At 41.8% G+C, this 17,890-nt stretch overlaps 1 protein-coding gene across 1 annotated transcript in view; it reads left to right on the top strand.

Moving 5' to 3' along the window:
- LOC128427308 (dynein axonemal heavy chain 9) overlaps positions 1–17,890 on the top strand; it is a 116,868-nt gene that overhangs the window by 86,390 nt on the left and 12,588 nt on the right. Inside the window, exons 68-70 of the mRNA XM_053414395.1 lie at positions 4,030–4,223; positions 5,404–5,552; positions 7,116–7,243. Coding sequence (XP_053270370.1) covers positions 4,030–4,223; positions 5,404–5,552; positions 7,116–7,243 — 471 coding nt within the window. The remainder of the gene's footprint in view (positions 1–4,029; positions 4,224–5,403; positions 5,553–7,115; positions 7,244–17,890) is intronic.

Raw genomic sequence — 17,890 nt, 5'->3', positions numbered from 1 at the left:
GAGGAGAAATTCATCCAAGTGTAAGACAAGCAAAAAACAAGACATTTCCTGTTGCCACCAGGGGGCGCTGCGGTTTTAAGTCATCATTTATGCATAGATGTCATCAGGCGGGGACTATTGTCTTACATGTCTAGTTTGGACTTGATTGGAACATGTATGTCCGAGATACAGATGCCCGTGTTTTGATGGCGTGTAACCAATTTTTAACGCCATGCCACGGTCACACGGTGTGATAAAAAAAAAATCCCTCAATCATTTTTTATCTCCATCTTGTTGTGATGACACTCATCTGAATTTGAAGTTGATCTGATGAAAGCCCTGGGACAAGTACGTAAAAGTAAAAATGTGGGATATTGCCAAAATGGCCACTAAAAGCAAAATGGCGGACTTCCTGTTGCGTTTTTCATAATGCTCCATGAGACTTTTTTTCATGACTGGTCACGATACACCTATATCCAGATTTTGATGAAAATCCGTTATGTGGAAACCTAGGGGCTGGTTCCAGGGGGCGCTGTAGAGCCATTTTGCCACGCCCAATTCCAATTACTCCAGAATACTAAAATATCCGCAGACCTTGAATTTCCTGCAAAGTTTCATAACTTTTTGAGCATGTCTAGACCCTGAAAAAGCCCCCCAAAGGGAAATAATAATAATAATAATAATAATAATAACTAGGGCTACGTTGTAGCACTTGCGGGCCCGAGCACCCGCACGTTGAAGCCTGTTGCGGTCGGTGGAGAGAGCGATCGATGACCAAGCGCACATCATCGATCGAGCATGCACTTCTCCACGTTAAATGCGTTTTGCGCTCTGCGGCAGTAGGTTTGCCAGTAGGTGGCGCCATCACTATTATTACGCACAGACATATATATCTGTTCATGTAGGCGCTCTGATGTAGCGTGAGCAATTTTGTGTCAATTGGACAATGTTAACACAACTTAATTTTCACACTGATCAGTAGGTGGCGCTATGACCCTGAACTAATATTTATATGTGGAGCTGTTCAGAATAGTATTGTGATCATAGGTCAGTAGTTTGGAGCCGGTTGGATAATGCAGAGTGGATTAACAAAGTACTTCCTGTTTCCTGGCGAATCAGTAGGTGGCGCTATGACACTGAGGAAATATTGACACATAGAGCTGTTCAGGCTTGGACTCTGACCATGTGACAGAAGTTTTGTAGTGATAGGACAATGCACAGTGGAGTTATGATAACATCGTGTCCTTTGGCGAAGGAAAATCCTTCGCCGCACATCAATGTTTACACGGTTTGAGGAAACGTCACAATTCTGACCATGATCTAATGACTTGACTGATCTGATTTGAGCTGTATATTGTAAATCAGCCAGGAGCAGTTCATCAAAGTATAAAACATGTCACTTCCTGTAGCCACCAGGGGGCGCTGTAATTTCAAGTCATAATTTCTGTGTAGATGTCATCAGGATGGCACCCTTGTCTTACATGTCTAGTTTGGACTCGATTGGACAATGTATGTCCGAGATACAGAACCTCGTGTTTTGATGGCGTTTAATCAAACTCAAGACGCCACGCCACGGTCACACGGTGTGACGAAAGGTCAATCTCTTAATCACTTTTTATCTCCATCTTGTTGTGATGGCACTGATCTTAATTTGAAGTTAATCTGATGAAAGCCCTGGGACAAGTGCATCAAGTAAAAATGTGGAATATGGAAAAAAAATGGCCACTTAATCCAAAATGGCGGCCTCCCTGTTTGGTCAAGCATACCTATCCAAGATATTTTTTTGTTTGTTATGAAACGACACATGTCCCGATAGATTTGTATAAATGTCGGCCATCGTAGTGCCGGGGTTGCCCTATAGGGGGCGCTGGTCAGTTTTTTTGCCACGCCCATTTCTTAAAACCATATGAATATCTTCAGGGGGGGGCTGTTGTTACACACATGTAGTTTGAGAGAGATAGAATCATGAACACTGAAGTTACAGCAATTTCGTGTTTCACGGCGAGTTGATGAACTTTAATGCCACGCCATTCATATGGCGTTTGACGAAAAGTCACGGTAATCTTATGTCTTCATTGTCAATGTCTTGGGACCCATTTGATACAGTTTGACATGGTTGAGGTCAGTGGATGAGGAGAAATTCATCCAAGTGTAAGACAAGCAAAAAACAAGACATTTCCTGTTGCCACCAGGGGGCGCTGCGGTTTTAAGTCATCATTTATGCATAGATGTCATCAGGCGGGGACTATTGTCTTACATGTCTAGTTTGGACTTGATTGGAACATGTATGTCCGAGATACAGATGCCCGTGTTTTGATGGCGTGTAACCAATTTTTAACGCCATGCCACGGTCACACGGTGTGATAAAAAAAAAATCCCTCAATCATTTTTTATCTCCATCTTGTTGTGATGACACTCATCTGAATTTGAAGTTGATCTGATGAAAGCCCTGGGACAAGTACGTAAAAGTAAAAATGTGGGATATTGCCAAAATGGCCACTAAAAGCAAAATGGCGGACTTCCTGTTGCGTTTTTCATAATGCTCCATGAGACTTTTTTTCATGACTGGTCACGATACACCTATATCCAGATTTTGATGAAAATCCGTTATGTGGAAACCTAGGGGCTGGTTCCAGGGGGCGCTGTAGAGCCATTTTGCCACGCCCAATTCCAATTACTCCAGAATACTAAAATATCCGCAGACCTTGAATTTCCTGCAAAGTTTCATAACTTTTTGAGCATGTCTAGACCCTGAAAAAGCCCCCCAAAGGGAAATAATAATAATAATAATAATAATAATAATAATAATAATAAAAATCCTTACAGATTCAATAGGGCCTCTCACCATTCGGTGCTCGGGCCCTAATAATAAAAATCCTTACAGATTCAATAGGGCCTCTCACCATTCGGTGCTCGGGCCCTAATGATCATCTACAGTCAAATAGTGTTCTAATCCACATGCATTGAGCGAACTAAATTAATTAAAGTAAATGGAATGAATGCAAAAAGAATTAGTTCAAAATTTTAGTGCTAAGCTGTTAGTTTAACCAAAATAAAGCTGCTTTTACATTTCAAAATCCGCCTTTGATCAAGAGATCAAGCTCTCCTCCTGACATTCATAAAGATGTATTTGAAAGATATATGCACACAGTGTTAAATTGTAGAATAGCTCCATTTTTGGAATCCCATGTAGCTGCCTTTCAATGTTGAAATGTCAAATATAGTCTCCAGTTGTAAAAAATTGAATTGACTCTTGTGCCTTTTCATCCACCCTATCATGTATGAGAGGCCTGATGAAATCCACAATTTCCCTCAAGTTATTTAGCCCCTAGTATCTCAACCCAGTCTGTGGAGTTGCCTCTTATAATGCAATTTGTACAGCCCAGTCTCCCAGCAACAACTCTGCCTTAACTTGAAAACACAGTTAAGGATTAATTGAAGTCTCTTTTCTCCGTTTCACCCAAACCTCCGGTCTGACGGCACGTGATTCTCTGGGGCCCAGCTTTGCTCCACGACCCTGGTTCATTTTAAAAGCAGCAGAGTTCTGCGTACCCATAATTCCTCTTAAAGGACAGACGTCTGGCAACGCAATGCTGTGAACGTCAAGCAGCAGAGGTTCCCTTGCTTGTCACATCAGTTTAGTAGCAAACGAAACTGAAGCAGGAGCATGTTTTTCTTCCCTTCTCATCACACTGCTGTTCTCCACAGCTGAGATAAGGTGTCTGTCAGCTGGGGCATCACAATAACCCCCACTGGTTCTGAAACGGATTAATATTCAGTCCTCCCCACCCCCCGCAACGTTCTGAAAGGGATTGTGTTTACTCCGCATTTCCATTTCTGAATAAATATTATTTATATAGGCATGATCAAAGATAAGCACTGCTGTCTCTTTTTCCCTCCAACTTCTGCAAACAAAGTTTGTCCTTTTTTGCTGTTTCTTGCGAAATGGCTCTTAAGTGGTCAAAAACTTGATCACACTGAAGCAGCACTTTAAAAGAAGATGTAGTCGTTTTTCCTGTATGAATAATTTTTATTTCCCTCCCCCACCAGGCCCTGTGCTGCTTGGAAGAGTTCAGGAACCTGGATCGAGACATCGAAGGTTCGGCCAAACGCTGGAAGAAGTTCGTTGAGGGCGAGTGTCCTGAAAAAGAGAAATTCCCCCAGGAGTGGAAGAACAAAAACTCGCTCCAGAGGCTATGCATGATGAGGGCTCTGAGGCCTGACCGCATGACGTACGCCGTGAGGTGAGAGGTGGAATCTTAGCTTGACGTCTGCTCTGTGATCTGTGAAGGATTTTACTGACCTGTGCTCCTTGTGAAAGGTAACAGGTTAAACTGTTTAACCTTTGACTTTAGAATCTGAGTTGAAAGAGCACCTGCTACAGACAAACAGAAACAACTGCAATTATACGACTTTCCAGGAACAATTAATGAGCCTCATTATTAGACAAGACGAGAAACAGCGCTCACCTCTAGAAATGTTATCATGTCAACTGTGGGCACAGTGCTCACCTGGTATTTCATGCAAAATCTTATCTGAATATTGAAATTATGAAAATTATGAAATATATCCAACCGATTTCAGACATGACTTCCAGAGGATATCCACATTTTGGTGCGGCCTTTAAGAGTTCACCTTTAAAACATGAACAAGGCAGCAGGAGATTCTCTGCTCAGACACATTCACAACAGAACCGAAATCTCCAGAGCTGAAGTTCAGGTGAGGGGGGGCACAGCAGGCAGAGGCAGAACGTAACGTATGAATTCACCGGAGATCACGTGTTTTAATTCATAGGACTTCAACACCAGTATCGGCCCATATCACCAAAAGCTCTCGTGACATCTTCGTTGGTGTCTTCTGCGTGTATGATGTGAATCCTGCTGAGGATTTCCAGTTGTGTTCTCATATGGGCTTATTCAGACATTATCTAGAGTGTTTACTTGGGGGCAGCCTGGAGAAACCCCGGAGAAAGTCCAGAGTCCCTCACTCATTCAGTTGAGTTCTCACATACAGCCCGAAATGTCAGAATTTAATCATGGCCACTTTGTGATTTTGTGTATGTGTATGACTTATGAGTACGTCAATATGAAAACATGTTGACAGGCGTCACAGAGGTGTGATAGCATGATCTCTAATGAACTGTATAGTGCACTATACAGTTAACACATGATAATATGTATAAATGTGTAATAATTCCTCTAAGCTGCTAAAGTAAGCATTTACCTGCAAAAAAAAGTGTTTTACTTGCCGACAGATGTAGAGATTGAAAACAGCCACTGGCAACACAGTTGTGACTAGAGGTAATATAGTACCTGTCTATCCAATGCACTGTACTACAGAGGCTGCAGACTCTTTACATTATTCAGCTTGTCCGTCAAAGATAATGAAAAAGTGTTGCAAACTGAGTTGTGTTCCCCCCCACAGAGATTTTGTCGAGGAGAAACTGGGAAACAAGTATGTGATTGGCAGATCCCTGGACTTCGCCATCTCCTTTGAAGAGTCTGGTCCAGCTACGCCCATGTTCTTCATCCTCTCTCCTGGAGTTGACCCTTTGAAGGATGTGGAGAAACATGGTAATACTCTCGCTTGTTTTATCTTTAATAAGCTGTAAAATTCAGCCTCAGAGTGTGTTCTAGACTTTTATCAGAGCCGACATATCGCCGGTCTAGCTGTCGTTTCTTTATGTGGTGGGAACATGCAGGATTTAGGTTGAAAAGCCTGTTGAAGTTAAGTGCACGCTTACCTGCCTCCATAATTTCCACTGTGATTCTTACTGCACGGGGAAGATAGTGCTGTGTGACTCTGCTGTGATACCAGCTATCTCTGCCGATGCACTACAGGATCTGGATAGATTGAGGAGATTATTCTAAAGGTCACAAATATATGAGACAACACCACTGGTGTAAAAGGGGCAGTGAGAGGTAAATGTCATTGGTTTTAGATTTACTTTACATTCTTATAAATTGTGCGGATAGCAGCAGGATGTGCTGTTTTGATTTTTGACCAAAGAAATGCCAAAAGTCAAAGCTCTTGCACTGATCTGGAACCGGGCACCATCACTTGAATCTGCTGCAGAATAAGTCAGTGTCATTTGAATTCAGCTGGATGAAATATTCAGATTGCAGTTTACTGGAGCTGAGAGATTTCCAGTGTTTCTACTTTAACAAAGTCCCTGAGAGTTTTGCAATGTCAGTATTTCTCTATTCAAGTAATTCAGCATCATAAATTCATGTGCTCTGGATGTATGATTTTCTTTGCATTTCTGTTTCTGCTTGAAAGCCCCTCTTACACTAATAATACCATAGAGCCGTTTCAACAAATACAGCTGTTTCATAGTCGTTTTTGAATATATTAGAGGCCTCATCTTGACACAGACAGGCAGCAGCAGGTGGTGAAATCAAACGTAAACCTGCTGTAGACAGGCCTTCAACCCCAAGCTGAAATTTACCTTCCTCCTCCAATTAGATAAGAGAACACACTTCTCATGTAGTTGCCTGTAAGCTGTGTGATCATTGATTATCTGCAGCCTGACTCTGACTGTAGTGTGTCACTTTAAGTAGAAAGGTTCAAGTAGTCAATTGCTGCAGATGTGGACAGAGCATGTTGATGGGGAGCAGCAGCACCCTGAACCAGGAAAAGGGGCTTTGCCATTATAGCTGTGACTATTGGATTTCTCATTGGTATTAGGCTTCAATTAGATTTTCATTAAAGAGATGGTGTGATTTTGTTTGCTCTGCAGGGGACTAATATCCCCGAGATAGACCTCTGCTATCTGCCTGCTCTCAGGTTGGAGTTTTAATGAAACAGACAGGTAATTGTACCGTTTGAATGAAATCTCAAGGTGGACAAGGCTGAATCACTGACCCTCTGCTGGCTGGGAAGTTAAACACATACTATTTCATTTGAAGAAATTAGCTTCATTTAATTTATTTCTGAGAATAAGATGCAAAGATCAATATCACTATTATCTCAATGCTACGGGAGTTTGAAGCTTGTTAACTTTATTTAAAACTTTTCGACGAATGTCCAAATGCATATCGACCCTCATTCATGTAAGCGATGTACAATATTCTATAGTTAACCAGCATGTCAGGAGGATATTCTGCTTGAAATGTCACGTGTCTGTTTTGTTTCAGGAAAGAAACTGGGCTTCACATTTGACAACAAGAACTTCCATAATGTTTCTCTGGGTCAAGGCCAGGAGGTCGTTGCTGAACAAGCCCTCACTTTGGCAGCTGAGAATGGCCATTGGGTCATATTACAGGTACAGTAACCCCAGACTCATGCTCTACACCAGGGGTGTCCAAACTTTTTATCCCGAGGGCCACATATTGAAAAAAATACGACGGTCCAGGCCACTCACAGTGCTACGCCACCCTGGGGGGGGGGGGGGGGGGGGCGCGTGGCTGCGTTCTGAGGGACAGCTGCAATACAGTGGGCCATAGTCCATCACATTACCTTTCATTTAGCTGACGCTTTTATCCAAAGCAACTTACAATAAGTGGATTCAAGAGTACAAACCCAGAACAACATGAATCAAGAAAGTACAATATATTCAAAATTAGAGCTAAACTACAAAGTGCTATAAGTAAGTGCTATTAAAGTACTATTAAATTGTTAGTTTGAAAAAAAAAAAAATTATAATTTAATTATTTTTTTTTTTTTTGAGCCGGGCCAATTTAAAATGGATGGCGGGCCGCAGATGGCCCGCGGGCCGTAGTTTGGACACCCCTGCATTAGGTGAACGAATCCTTTAAACCAGATGATCGGTGTCTTTAGTTACTTAGTCTGGACACAAGGTGGCGCCATTCTCTCTTTGGAGTAAACCCATCCTGACCGCACAGTCTGTCCAGAGGTTTTGTCCATGTGCTTTTGTCGACTGCAGCTTCTGCTGACACGTTGTAAAACTGTGTTTTCTAACTCGACACCAGCCTGGTTGTCTGATGCAAATTGAGGAACACAGGTCTCCCTTCATGATACCTGCTCTCAGACATCGGTGTATTCCGAAGTTATATAACTGGACATGTGCTCTGTAGTGAAGAGGTGAACTTTGTCTCTTGAGTTGTGAGCTCCTCTGGTCTGGACCCTCCTGAGTTACAGCAGCGGCAGCAGCTCGGGGGATGTGTCCGAAAGCAAGTCTATAAAATTGTGTTTTAAGAAGTTAAGATTTCAGTACTAAATAACAGATCTGTTTACATCAGAACAACCTTAAGGCAGAGAAGTTGTCCATGTGAAAACCCTAAGGGTCAGAGGTCAGACTGATCAGACACATACTCTCTGCAAAGTCACCAACCGGCCTGGGTTTGCTAAAGGCCCAAATTTACAGTTATATTTACTGTGTTGAATAATTACAAATCTGTAATTTGTGTACATTTGTACCCTTGTGTCAAAATCTATCTTTAAAACGTTTTAACTGTTATTTTATAGTTTGGTCATTGAAAAGTTGTGCTTTTTCAAAGTGCTTTAATAGTAAACACACAGAAAACTTCAGGCAAATTAATTTTTGTACAGTGAGGCTACAGTTTTGTTTACATGTTACATTACATACCCAACCTAAATTCACTCACACTCCTCCGCTCCTCCGCTCCCTTCACTGGCTACCAGTGGCTGCCCCGCATCTGCTACAAAATATGAGTACTTGCGTAACATGCTGTGAACGGATCAGGTCCAGTCTACATCCAGGACATGGTTAAACGTTACACCCCAGTCCGTTCACTCCGCTCTGCTTCGGCTAATCGACTCTTTGCTCCTTCACTGCAAGCTAAACACTCTTCAAAATCACGACTGTTTGCTGTCCTTGCTCCTAAATGATGGAACGAGCTCCCCATCGACATCCGGACATCAGAAAGTTTACACATCTTCCGCCGCAAACTAACAACATACCTCTTCCTTCTACATCTTGAATAAAACAAATATTTACCAACAATTTTTGAAAACTAACAATTTAGTAGCACTTAAATGGCACTTACTTATAGCACTTTGTAGTTTTGCTTCATTTTTTGAAGAAATTGTACTTTCTTGATTCTTGTTGTTCTGGGTTTGTACGAGCTAAATGAAATGTAATGTAATGTTAATGCAAATGTAATGGTTGGTCCAGTTCATCTCAGGAAAGTGGGTCAGTGCGTGTGTGAGTGAGTGTGTGTGTGTGTGTGTGTGTGTGTGTGTGTGTGTGTGTGTGTGTGTGTGTGTGTGTGTGTGTGTGTGTGTGTGTGTGTGTGTGTGTGTGTAAATCACCAGAATAATGTCTCTTTCTGATCAGCTGAAAGTCAAGACCATCCGTGTTTATAACGTGAAACATAAACAGTTCCACATCAGACATGGAAATAATACCCAACAAGGACATAATAATATATGAATTCCTGAGGACTTTTCACTGGCTACTTAAGATTTATTGAGATAACTTCCATTTGCACTAATTATTTTAACATGTGATATCAATTGTAGACAGCAGCCCACCTGCCCGGCCTCCGGAGAGCCTCGGGGGGGCGGGCTGGCTTCCTCTCCTGGTCCGTGGGGAAAGGGGTAGGTGGAGGTGAGGGGGCTGGGAGAGCACCCTCACCTGCACCACAGAGGATCAATCAGCTCAGGTGAAAGCTGTCACAATCAATCATTCCGTTTCTGGCTTCGGCTGGGAGAGCCCCGTGGCAAGCACCACTGCCACACTGACATTTGAAAGTGAAGCTATTGGAGTAACTTCATCCACCTATTTTCTCTTGAAGAAGGACGAGATGCCTGCTCTGAAAGAGGAGAAGAGGCCAGGCTTTTTGCACAGGTGTCTTCTCAAAATGGAGCTTAATGATATATCAAGTGCTGGATCTTTTCCAAGAAGGGAACACATTAGCATCTCTGGACAAGGCCACTTCTTACAGAAGTCCTTTAAAATGGCCTCGTAAGGGCTTCTTTTCGGGATAAAAGTTGAGTCAATGTCTTTGACCTCGGCCCATATTCTCTCCAGCAGATGCCGCCTTGTGTCATCATCAGCACAGGTCACCTTTGCCTTTTTATAAATTTGTGTGATGAGCTTGTCCAAGAGAACACTGACATACGTTTTATATTTGACCCCTGCCTGGATCTTTTCAGTTTTCTCCCTGGCGCTCCTGCCTGATGATGCCGAGTTCTCACGTTCTTTGCGGACTTCTGATGATGAAGTCTGCTTAGAACTTTTGATCCCTCTGCTGCTGACCACTGCTGGTGTTGACTGCTTCGATCTTTTCTCCTCAATGTTGGTGACCTTTAATGATGTCTTCTTCAATCTTTTTTCCTCAATGCTGCTGACCACTTTTGGTGTTGACTGCTCTGATCTTTTCTTCCCTCTGCTGTTGACCACTGCTGGTGTTGACTGCTTCGATCTTTTCACCTCAATGCTGGTGACCTTTGATGAAATCTGCTTCAATCTTTTTTCCTCAATGCTGCTGACCACTGCCGGTGTTGACTGCTTCGATCTTTTCTTCCCTCCGCTGCTGACCTCTGATGATGAAGTCTGCTCCGATCTTTTCTTCCCTGTGGTGCTGACCACTGCTGGTGTTGACTGCTTTGATCTTTTCTCCTCAATGCTGTTGACCTTTGATGATGTCTGCGTCACTCTTTTTTCTTCAATGCTGCTGACCACTGCCGGTGTTGACTGCTTCGATCTTTTCTTCCCACTGTTCGATCTTTTCTCCACAATGCTGCTGAACACTGCGGGTGTTGACTGCTTCGATCTTTTCGTCCCTCCGCTGCTGACCTCTGATGATGAAATCTGCTCTGATCTTTTCTCCTCAATGCTGTTGACCTCTAATGATGATGACTTTGATGAGTCGATGGTCATTAAAGCGTCGGACACTCTGGTTGTGTGGCGGTTAACTTGGTTGTTCAGCCACCAGCTTATCAAGGACAGAAAACAAAACACCCTGGTCTGAATGTCTGCGTATATGTCCATTTGTGAAGTAGGAATAAAACCCTTTTTCACTGGACCTGAACCCTTGTCTGACTTCTTGCCAGGTGCGATTTGCGAAAAGATGACATCTGAAAGCCGTTTTGTTAATACAATAACCTTTTTAGATGGAGGCTTTTTCAGTGTTTGGAATGCAGAACTTTCATTTCCACCTCCTGGCTTCTCCTTCTCCAGAAGCACAGCGTCAATACTAGCAATCAATGACTGTATCGCCTTCTTGCTAGTGACTTTGGGATTCTCATTGAATTTTTTCGCGACCTGTGACAGGATTTGGAGCGTCCCTGCTGTGGCAAAAGTCTTTATGAAAAGCCTATTGATCTTTTTCATTCCTTTAGCGATTGAGAAGTTTGGGTCTGGAGATTCATTTCCATGTGTGCCTTCCTCACTGATTGACTCAATTATTTCATCTAAAGCCAAATCAATCTCTGGAGAAAACGATGTATTGAGAGAGAGGCTGTCATTAAACTCATTAAAGAAGTCTGTGATGTCAGTCAAACTTTTGTTGATTGTTTCCTGGACAAGCCTCTTCACACTGTCCACACTGCTTGTTGTTGAACCTCCCTCTGAGGAACTACCTGACTTGGAGCTAACTCGTGAAGAGGAGGAGCTTGAAGAAGTCCTAGACACCAGAATGGGATCATCTGAATTGTCCTGTTCCTCTGAGGAAATGGCCCGACTTTGCTTTCGCGGTTGACACTTGACCAATTGTTTGATTCGTTCGTCTGTCTTTAACGACTCGCAGGCATAACAGATCATCTTCTGGACTTTAGCGGGGCTAATGAGGCGGGTTGGTATAGGCTTGTCAGAGCTCACACAGATGGAGCTTGCAGACAAGGTGGAGTTGACAGTCTCCGTCACCTCCTCTACAACCAAGTCTGTGAGCTTATCCAAACTCTCAGACGTTCTTTTGCTGCCTGGTGAAAGACTGTTGCTGAGAGTGTCTCCCAGAATGGACCGAACTTTATCCTCAGACACGGGTGCACGGAGACGTCGCTTTACAATGGCATTTGAAACAGACGTCATTAAGTTCAGCAGAAGTTCTGCCAACATAAATGTTGTAGCTTCATCCGGTTTGCATGACTTCAACAGCTCCCACTGCTCTGCAGTGAGCTTTGTAAAAAAGTTGTCAGGGTGAATTCCATTGCGACTGTTCTTTGTTTCAATGTGTGTTAAAACAATCTGCTTTGTTTTAGCAGTTGGCTGGTTGGTGCAGACTGACACTTCAGTTCTTATTAAAGGAATTGAAGCAAAGGGGGTTAAAGGAATAGAAGCAAAAGGGGTTAAAGTAATTGAAGCAAAGGGGGTTAAAGGAATTGAAGCAAAGGAGTTTAAAGGAATAGAAGCAAGGAGTTTAAAGGAATTGAAGCAAAGGAGTTTAAAGGAATTGAAGCAAAGGGGGTTAAAGGAATAGAAGCAAGGAGTTTAAAGGAATTGAAGCAAAGGAGTTTAAAGGAATTGAAGCAAAGGGGGTTAAAGGAATAGAAGCAAGGAGTTTAAAGGAATTGAAGTAAAGGAGTTTAAAGGAATTGAAGCAAAGGGGGTTAAAGGAATAGATGCAAAAGGGGTTAAAGTAATTGAAGCAAAGGGGGTTAAAGTAATTGAAGCAAAGGGGGATAAAGGAATATAATGGGACTAATAGATCAATGGAAACTCTGATGTGACAATAAGCCACACCCCTCAACTTTGACTGTAACATAGTAACCGTTAATAGGCAGAGAGAAATAACACATTGAACTATTATAACCATTAGTCTGGTATTAGGCTTTTGTTTCAAAGACAATACGTGTGCTTGCGCTTTCCACTTGGATCGACCTTGTATTGCAGTACCTCTAGGAACAGTGCACCAACTCAGTAAATGGCAGTTATCAGTTACCTGATCCTTAACACAGATTTGTAAATGTCTAAATTACATTTCTTCATCCTTTTTTTCCCTCTTTTTAAACAACCATGAAAGAAAAGTCTGAAGTCCGGCAAATAATATTCAAATCTTGCCAGACAACTAAAACAAAAAATGTAAAAATACAAAACACAATTAACAACACAACAAAACAAAAACATTATCAACCTCCTAAGAATTATACTTACAGTTATCTTCTGGGATCATTTTGATCAAAGTCCCTTTCTCAACATATTTTGAGGCCCTCCAACTCATAGAATTTAGATGCTCCCTTATTTTGTACTCCATCTTAAGTGAGAGATCTTCAATTCCAATTCATAATAACCAATGCCTAGGTACACTGAGTGGAACTAATGCAGTCCCATACAAAATGCCATATATTATATAAATATTGTACATTTCACGAAGGTAGGATATGCTTTAGGGCTGTTTGTGTTGGATTGTATTAGTTTTAGCTTGGTGTACCTAATAAAGTGCTTCACTTAGCTCCTTATGTAATACGTTACCCTTCATGTCCATTGTATAATAATGTCAGGGATTTGTTCTGCAGTAGAGAAACAAATGACTCGAGATAAATTGTGGATAAAATTCACATATTTTTCATTCGGAGAAGTGATGAATGTCTGATCTGTGTCGGCACCATGTTGGGATGTGCAATTTGGTTTTATAGTTTTTTGTATTAAGCATGTATTAAACAAAGCACTTTGTCAACTTCAAAAACAAATGGCTTCTGAGTCCTGTTTTCTATTGCTTTTTTCCAAATGTCAGTTTTTACTATGTATGACTGAGAAAGGCATTTTCTTCTTTATCATTCCTGTGTATGCTGAGTGAATATTATAGAAGTGACACTACATTTGATTCTGATTGTGTTGCAAGTTGATTTTGCGCACCAGCACACACGCCAAGAAGTTAAAACCTTAACAATACGAGCTCTTCACAGAAATATCAGTAGTGGCATATGTACCAAACAGTAGCCGACTATAAGCTGAAGAGCAGGTTCACACTGCACACATGGGGAACGTTATGCTGCCTGTACATTCTAAACAATAAACCTTTATGGTTTTTGACATTCTATTGGCCAGGTATTCAGTATCCTAAGCATCCAAATTTAGATTTAAAGATGGACAAATAATTACATTAGTACAAAATTCTAATGCAAGTACCATAACTATTTACGTTATACTTATCACTCAGAAAATAGTGATAAATGGCTATCAACGTTCCCTGAAACCCCAGTGAACACAGAGACAAGTATCTGACCAACAGTCAAAACTAGTAAGTTGTTGAGTTAACTGTCAAAGAAAACCCCAAAACTAGAAAATATTCACATTTGGTAAATGGCCTTTGGTACCAGGGAATTGTTTGCTTAAAAATCAATTGACAACTTCATTTTTTTCAATCAATTGATTGATTAAGAAACTGATCATTTCTGCTATGGATTATGATTTATTGTTGTGTTGACACATATGTGGGGTACAATAGGGCCTTCTTAGTGGAGGAAGAAAGGGCCAGAGACATTTATGCATGGCCATGGATCACATTAGGTCAGGGGTGTCCAAACTTTTTATCCCGAGGGCCACGTATTGAAAAAAATACGACGGTCCAGGCCACTCACGGCGCTACGCCACCCTTCCCTGGAGCGGACTGTTGACAGTTGGGGGGGGGGGGGGGGGGTGGCTGCGTTCTGAGGGACAGCTGCAATACAGTGGGCCATAGTCCATCATATTACCTTTCATTTAGCTGACGCTTTTATCCAAAGCAACTTACAATAACTGCATTCAAGAGTACAAACCCAGAACAACATGAATCAAGAAAGTACAATATATTCAAAATTAGAGCTAAACTACAAAGTGCTATAAGTAAGTGCCATTAAAGTACTATTAAATTGTTAGTTTGAAAAAAAAAAAATTATAATTTTTTTTTGCGGCGGGCCAATTTAAAATGGATTGCGGGCCGCAGATGGCCCGCGGGCCGTAGTTTGGACACCCCTGCTCTACACACTATCCACAAAGAAAAAAATATTTTATTGTGGTATTTAATCAAAAGCACAACAAAATACTTCTTACATCTTACATCTTACAGTCACAATATAAATTCACAATGGACAGAGAACACCCACAACCTTTTTCTCGTTTTCACAGAAAGTTCCAACAATCATGTAGAGAAGATGCAATTATAGTATTTGAACAAAATACACAATATATAATTTTATACTGAATTATGATTCTCTGAACATTCTGAGAATGTCTTATGTACTAAACTCTATTTATCTCACACAAAAGGTGCAGAATCATAAAAAATACTTTATTCACAAAAAAACACTTGCATCCATAACACGGTCAGGGAAATTAATGCAGAGTTCATTTATGTCAAGGATTTTCTATTCAGGAGTGGTTTCAGGTGGCATTTCCTTTATCTGTATGTGTTGTGAATGAGTCCGGTCGCATTATCACGTTGTTCTTCATTGCATACTCAATGGGATATTTGCTTTCTAGCCAGGTTTGTCTGCATTAAAAAGTGAATTCAATTTGCTGCAGAAATGTCCTTACTGAAGGGGCTGCACCATTATACAGTACGATATCTACAGCCACGGTGTCTGTTCTTCTCTTATCTGGAGGGCAAGGCTGGCGTTTGCATTTTAAGTGGAAACCTTGGTGGAATTTCAATAGGCAGTATTGACAGATATGAACCGCAGACTAGACATCCTTTTCTATGAATTGAATAGCTAGTAGAAATTCAGGGAAAAGAAGATTGGGATGCCATCACTCTTTGCTTAAGACCCAGGATAGCACAGACAAGCAGATGTTTAATTACCTTTGCATAGGAATCCCGATCGATGGGCTTAAAAAGGCCTTGTCCCCCTAGCAACAAACCTCCCATTCGCTTTATCATCAGCTGTCCGTTAGTCTGCCTGCTGTGAGCCACCCCCGTGGCACTGATAGGGGAGGGAGAGGAAACCAAAGGGGAGGGGAAGTATCATTCTCTCATTTTATTTTCAACAGTATTTTCTCCTGCTATGATGCTCCATCTTGTCTCATCTATTCCTCTTTCCAACCTTTCATTCCAACTCATGCAGCAAAGTTCACACTGTAGCCATATCATTTTCTGCACTGCATCTACCTTTTTATCAATCTTCATGTCCTCCCAAGCCCCTCGCTCACCTGGTACCTCTCCCTCCCCTCCTTACTTCATCTTGGCCCTCCTCCTATCAATTCCCTCCCTATCGTCCCACAGCCCACCTTTACTGTCCTGCTGCCGGGCCCGGCTCTATCAGTGGAGGGCCAAGTAAATGGCAGGTTCCCATTAGTCGATGGGTAATTATGCTGCAGACAGCCACTCTGGCTCAGATGGGCCTGTGAGACAGAGATGCAGAAACTTTGAAAGCAGCCCATTGGGATGGAGGAGGGGGGGAGATAGAGAGGCAATCAATCGGACAGATTGGAATTGAATATCAGACATTGGCCAGTGGGAATCAAGTGGCCTAAGCTCACCAGCTTCTTCGAAGGTTTACTGCTAATGCCACCCCATTTGCAGCCAGTGGCAGAAAAGAATGTGAATAGAACAGAAAGCAGCAGAGACAGTTTGAGGAAATTGCTTCCTCGTCACTTTACTTTGTAAGAAAGAGACAGATACCAGTGGTCAGCTTTTAAAGCTGAAATGATTTATTCATTCCTCTGACATTGAGAGTTGGACAAGATTCACTTTAAGTATTGATGTAGAGATGACCCTTATAATCAAGGATGAAAAGGATAAAAAGGATGTTTTAAAGTATTGTAATCTTCAGCATCCAAAAATTGTTAGCAGTGTATGTAACATTTAATAGATTCCTATTTTACATTCCTCATCAAAATGAACCTTGAGAGGTTTAATTGACTTCTCTATTTAGTAAGTTGTGTATCTTTTGCGATGATTGTTGCAGAGTTTCATTTGCATTCAAGATTCAAGAATTTCCAGTCCCCTGGATGCTCAAAATACTGTCTCACTTTGCAACTAGAGTTTAATACTCTACTCTATGTGTTTAAGTGTAATTACTGGATTGATAGTGTGAAATATAAATGAAATGTACTCCAGCGACCTAGATGACTGTCGAGAACAGTCCACCAAAATCGTACTTACTTACTTACTTAAGCCCCTTCTCCACTGTTCAACAAACAAACCAGTAACACCCACTATCATCTTGCTTTTGTCTGCAATGGGAATGGATACAATCGGCGAGTCCCGGGTGAGATGACTCTGCAGCAGATAGATGTTTTTATCGACTCTGGTTCTGAAGGGCAGTGATGGAAACATGACGTTGAACATGACACACTGGGGAAAAAAACAGAAAGGCTTATCAGTAGTAGGTTATAGAGTATAGGCCATTGACTCCAGTTTGCCTGTCTTCTGTCTTGTCTTGCTTGAGGTCCTTCTCAAGGTTCTTGTGCCAGGTGGCATTGGGTTTCTGGCGTGTGTCCCTGATCCACACCCATCTTAATTCTCTAGATCTCCTCTTGCTCAGGTTGTTGACCTGAGGTTCTTGTTGATGAGGGCATCTTGCTAGTGGATGTTCAAAAGGTCTCACTTTATGGATGTTGAGATCTATACTTGTGAGTTGTCTGCCGGTTCTCTTGTCTACTGTGTCTGCTGTTGACACAAGGTATAGCAAAGTAAGGTCATTGACAAAGTCTCGATCATCCAGCTGCATTGTGGTTGTCCACTATGAGCTGTAGTGGTTTTCATTATCTGATAAATACCCAGATGGAAGAAGAGCAGTAAGAACCTTTTCCTGAAACCAATTGTTCACGGTGGATAACTCTGACGTCTCTCTGTAACAGTTCCCATTTGGCTCTAGTCTCCGAGAAGTTTCCAGAAGGTGTTTGTCTCAACGGTGTCATATGCCACCTTTTAGTCGATGGAGTGTATAGCTGAGACTGTTTCAGAGATAACTTGACTATGTTACAGAGGATGTTACAAATCTAAGTGTTTATTTGTATTCAGCATATTTATCCTGACCAGTTTTAAATATAGACTCAGTAGTCTGTTATGCTCTCGGCACTTCAGCCCCATTCATAGTATTTAGGCGTCAGTCTGGACTCCGAGGG

Source organism: Pleuronectes platessa, chromosome 21 (genome assembly GCF_947347685.1).
Source record: "Pleuronectes platessa chromosome 21, fPlePla1.1, whole genome shotgun sequence".
In the NCBI taxonomy this organism is placed as follows: domain Eukaryota; kingdom Metazoa; phylum Chordata; class Actinopteri; order Pleuronectiformes; family Pleuronectidae; genus Pleuronectes; species Pleuronectes platessa.
Note: the sequence above shows the minus strand (reverse complement) of the source record. Positions and strands in the feature narration are given on the sequence as shown.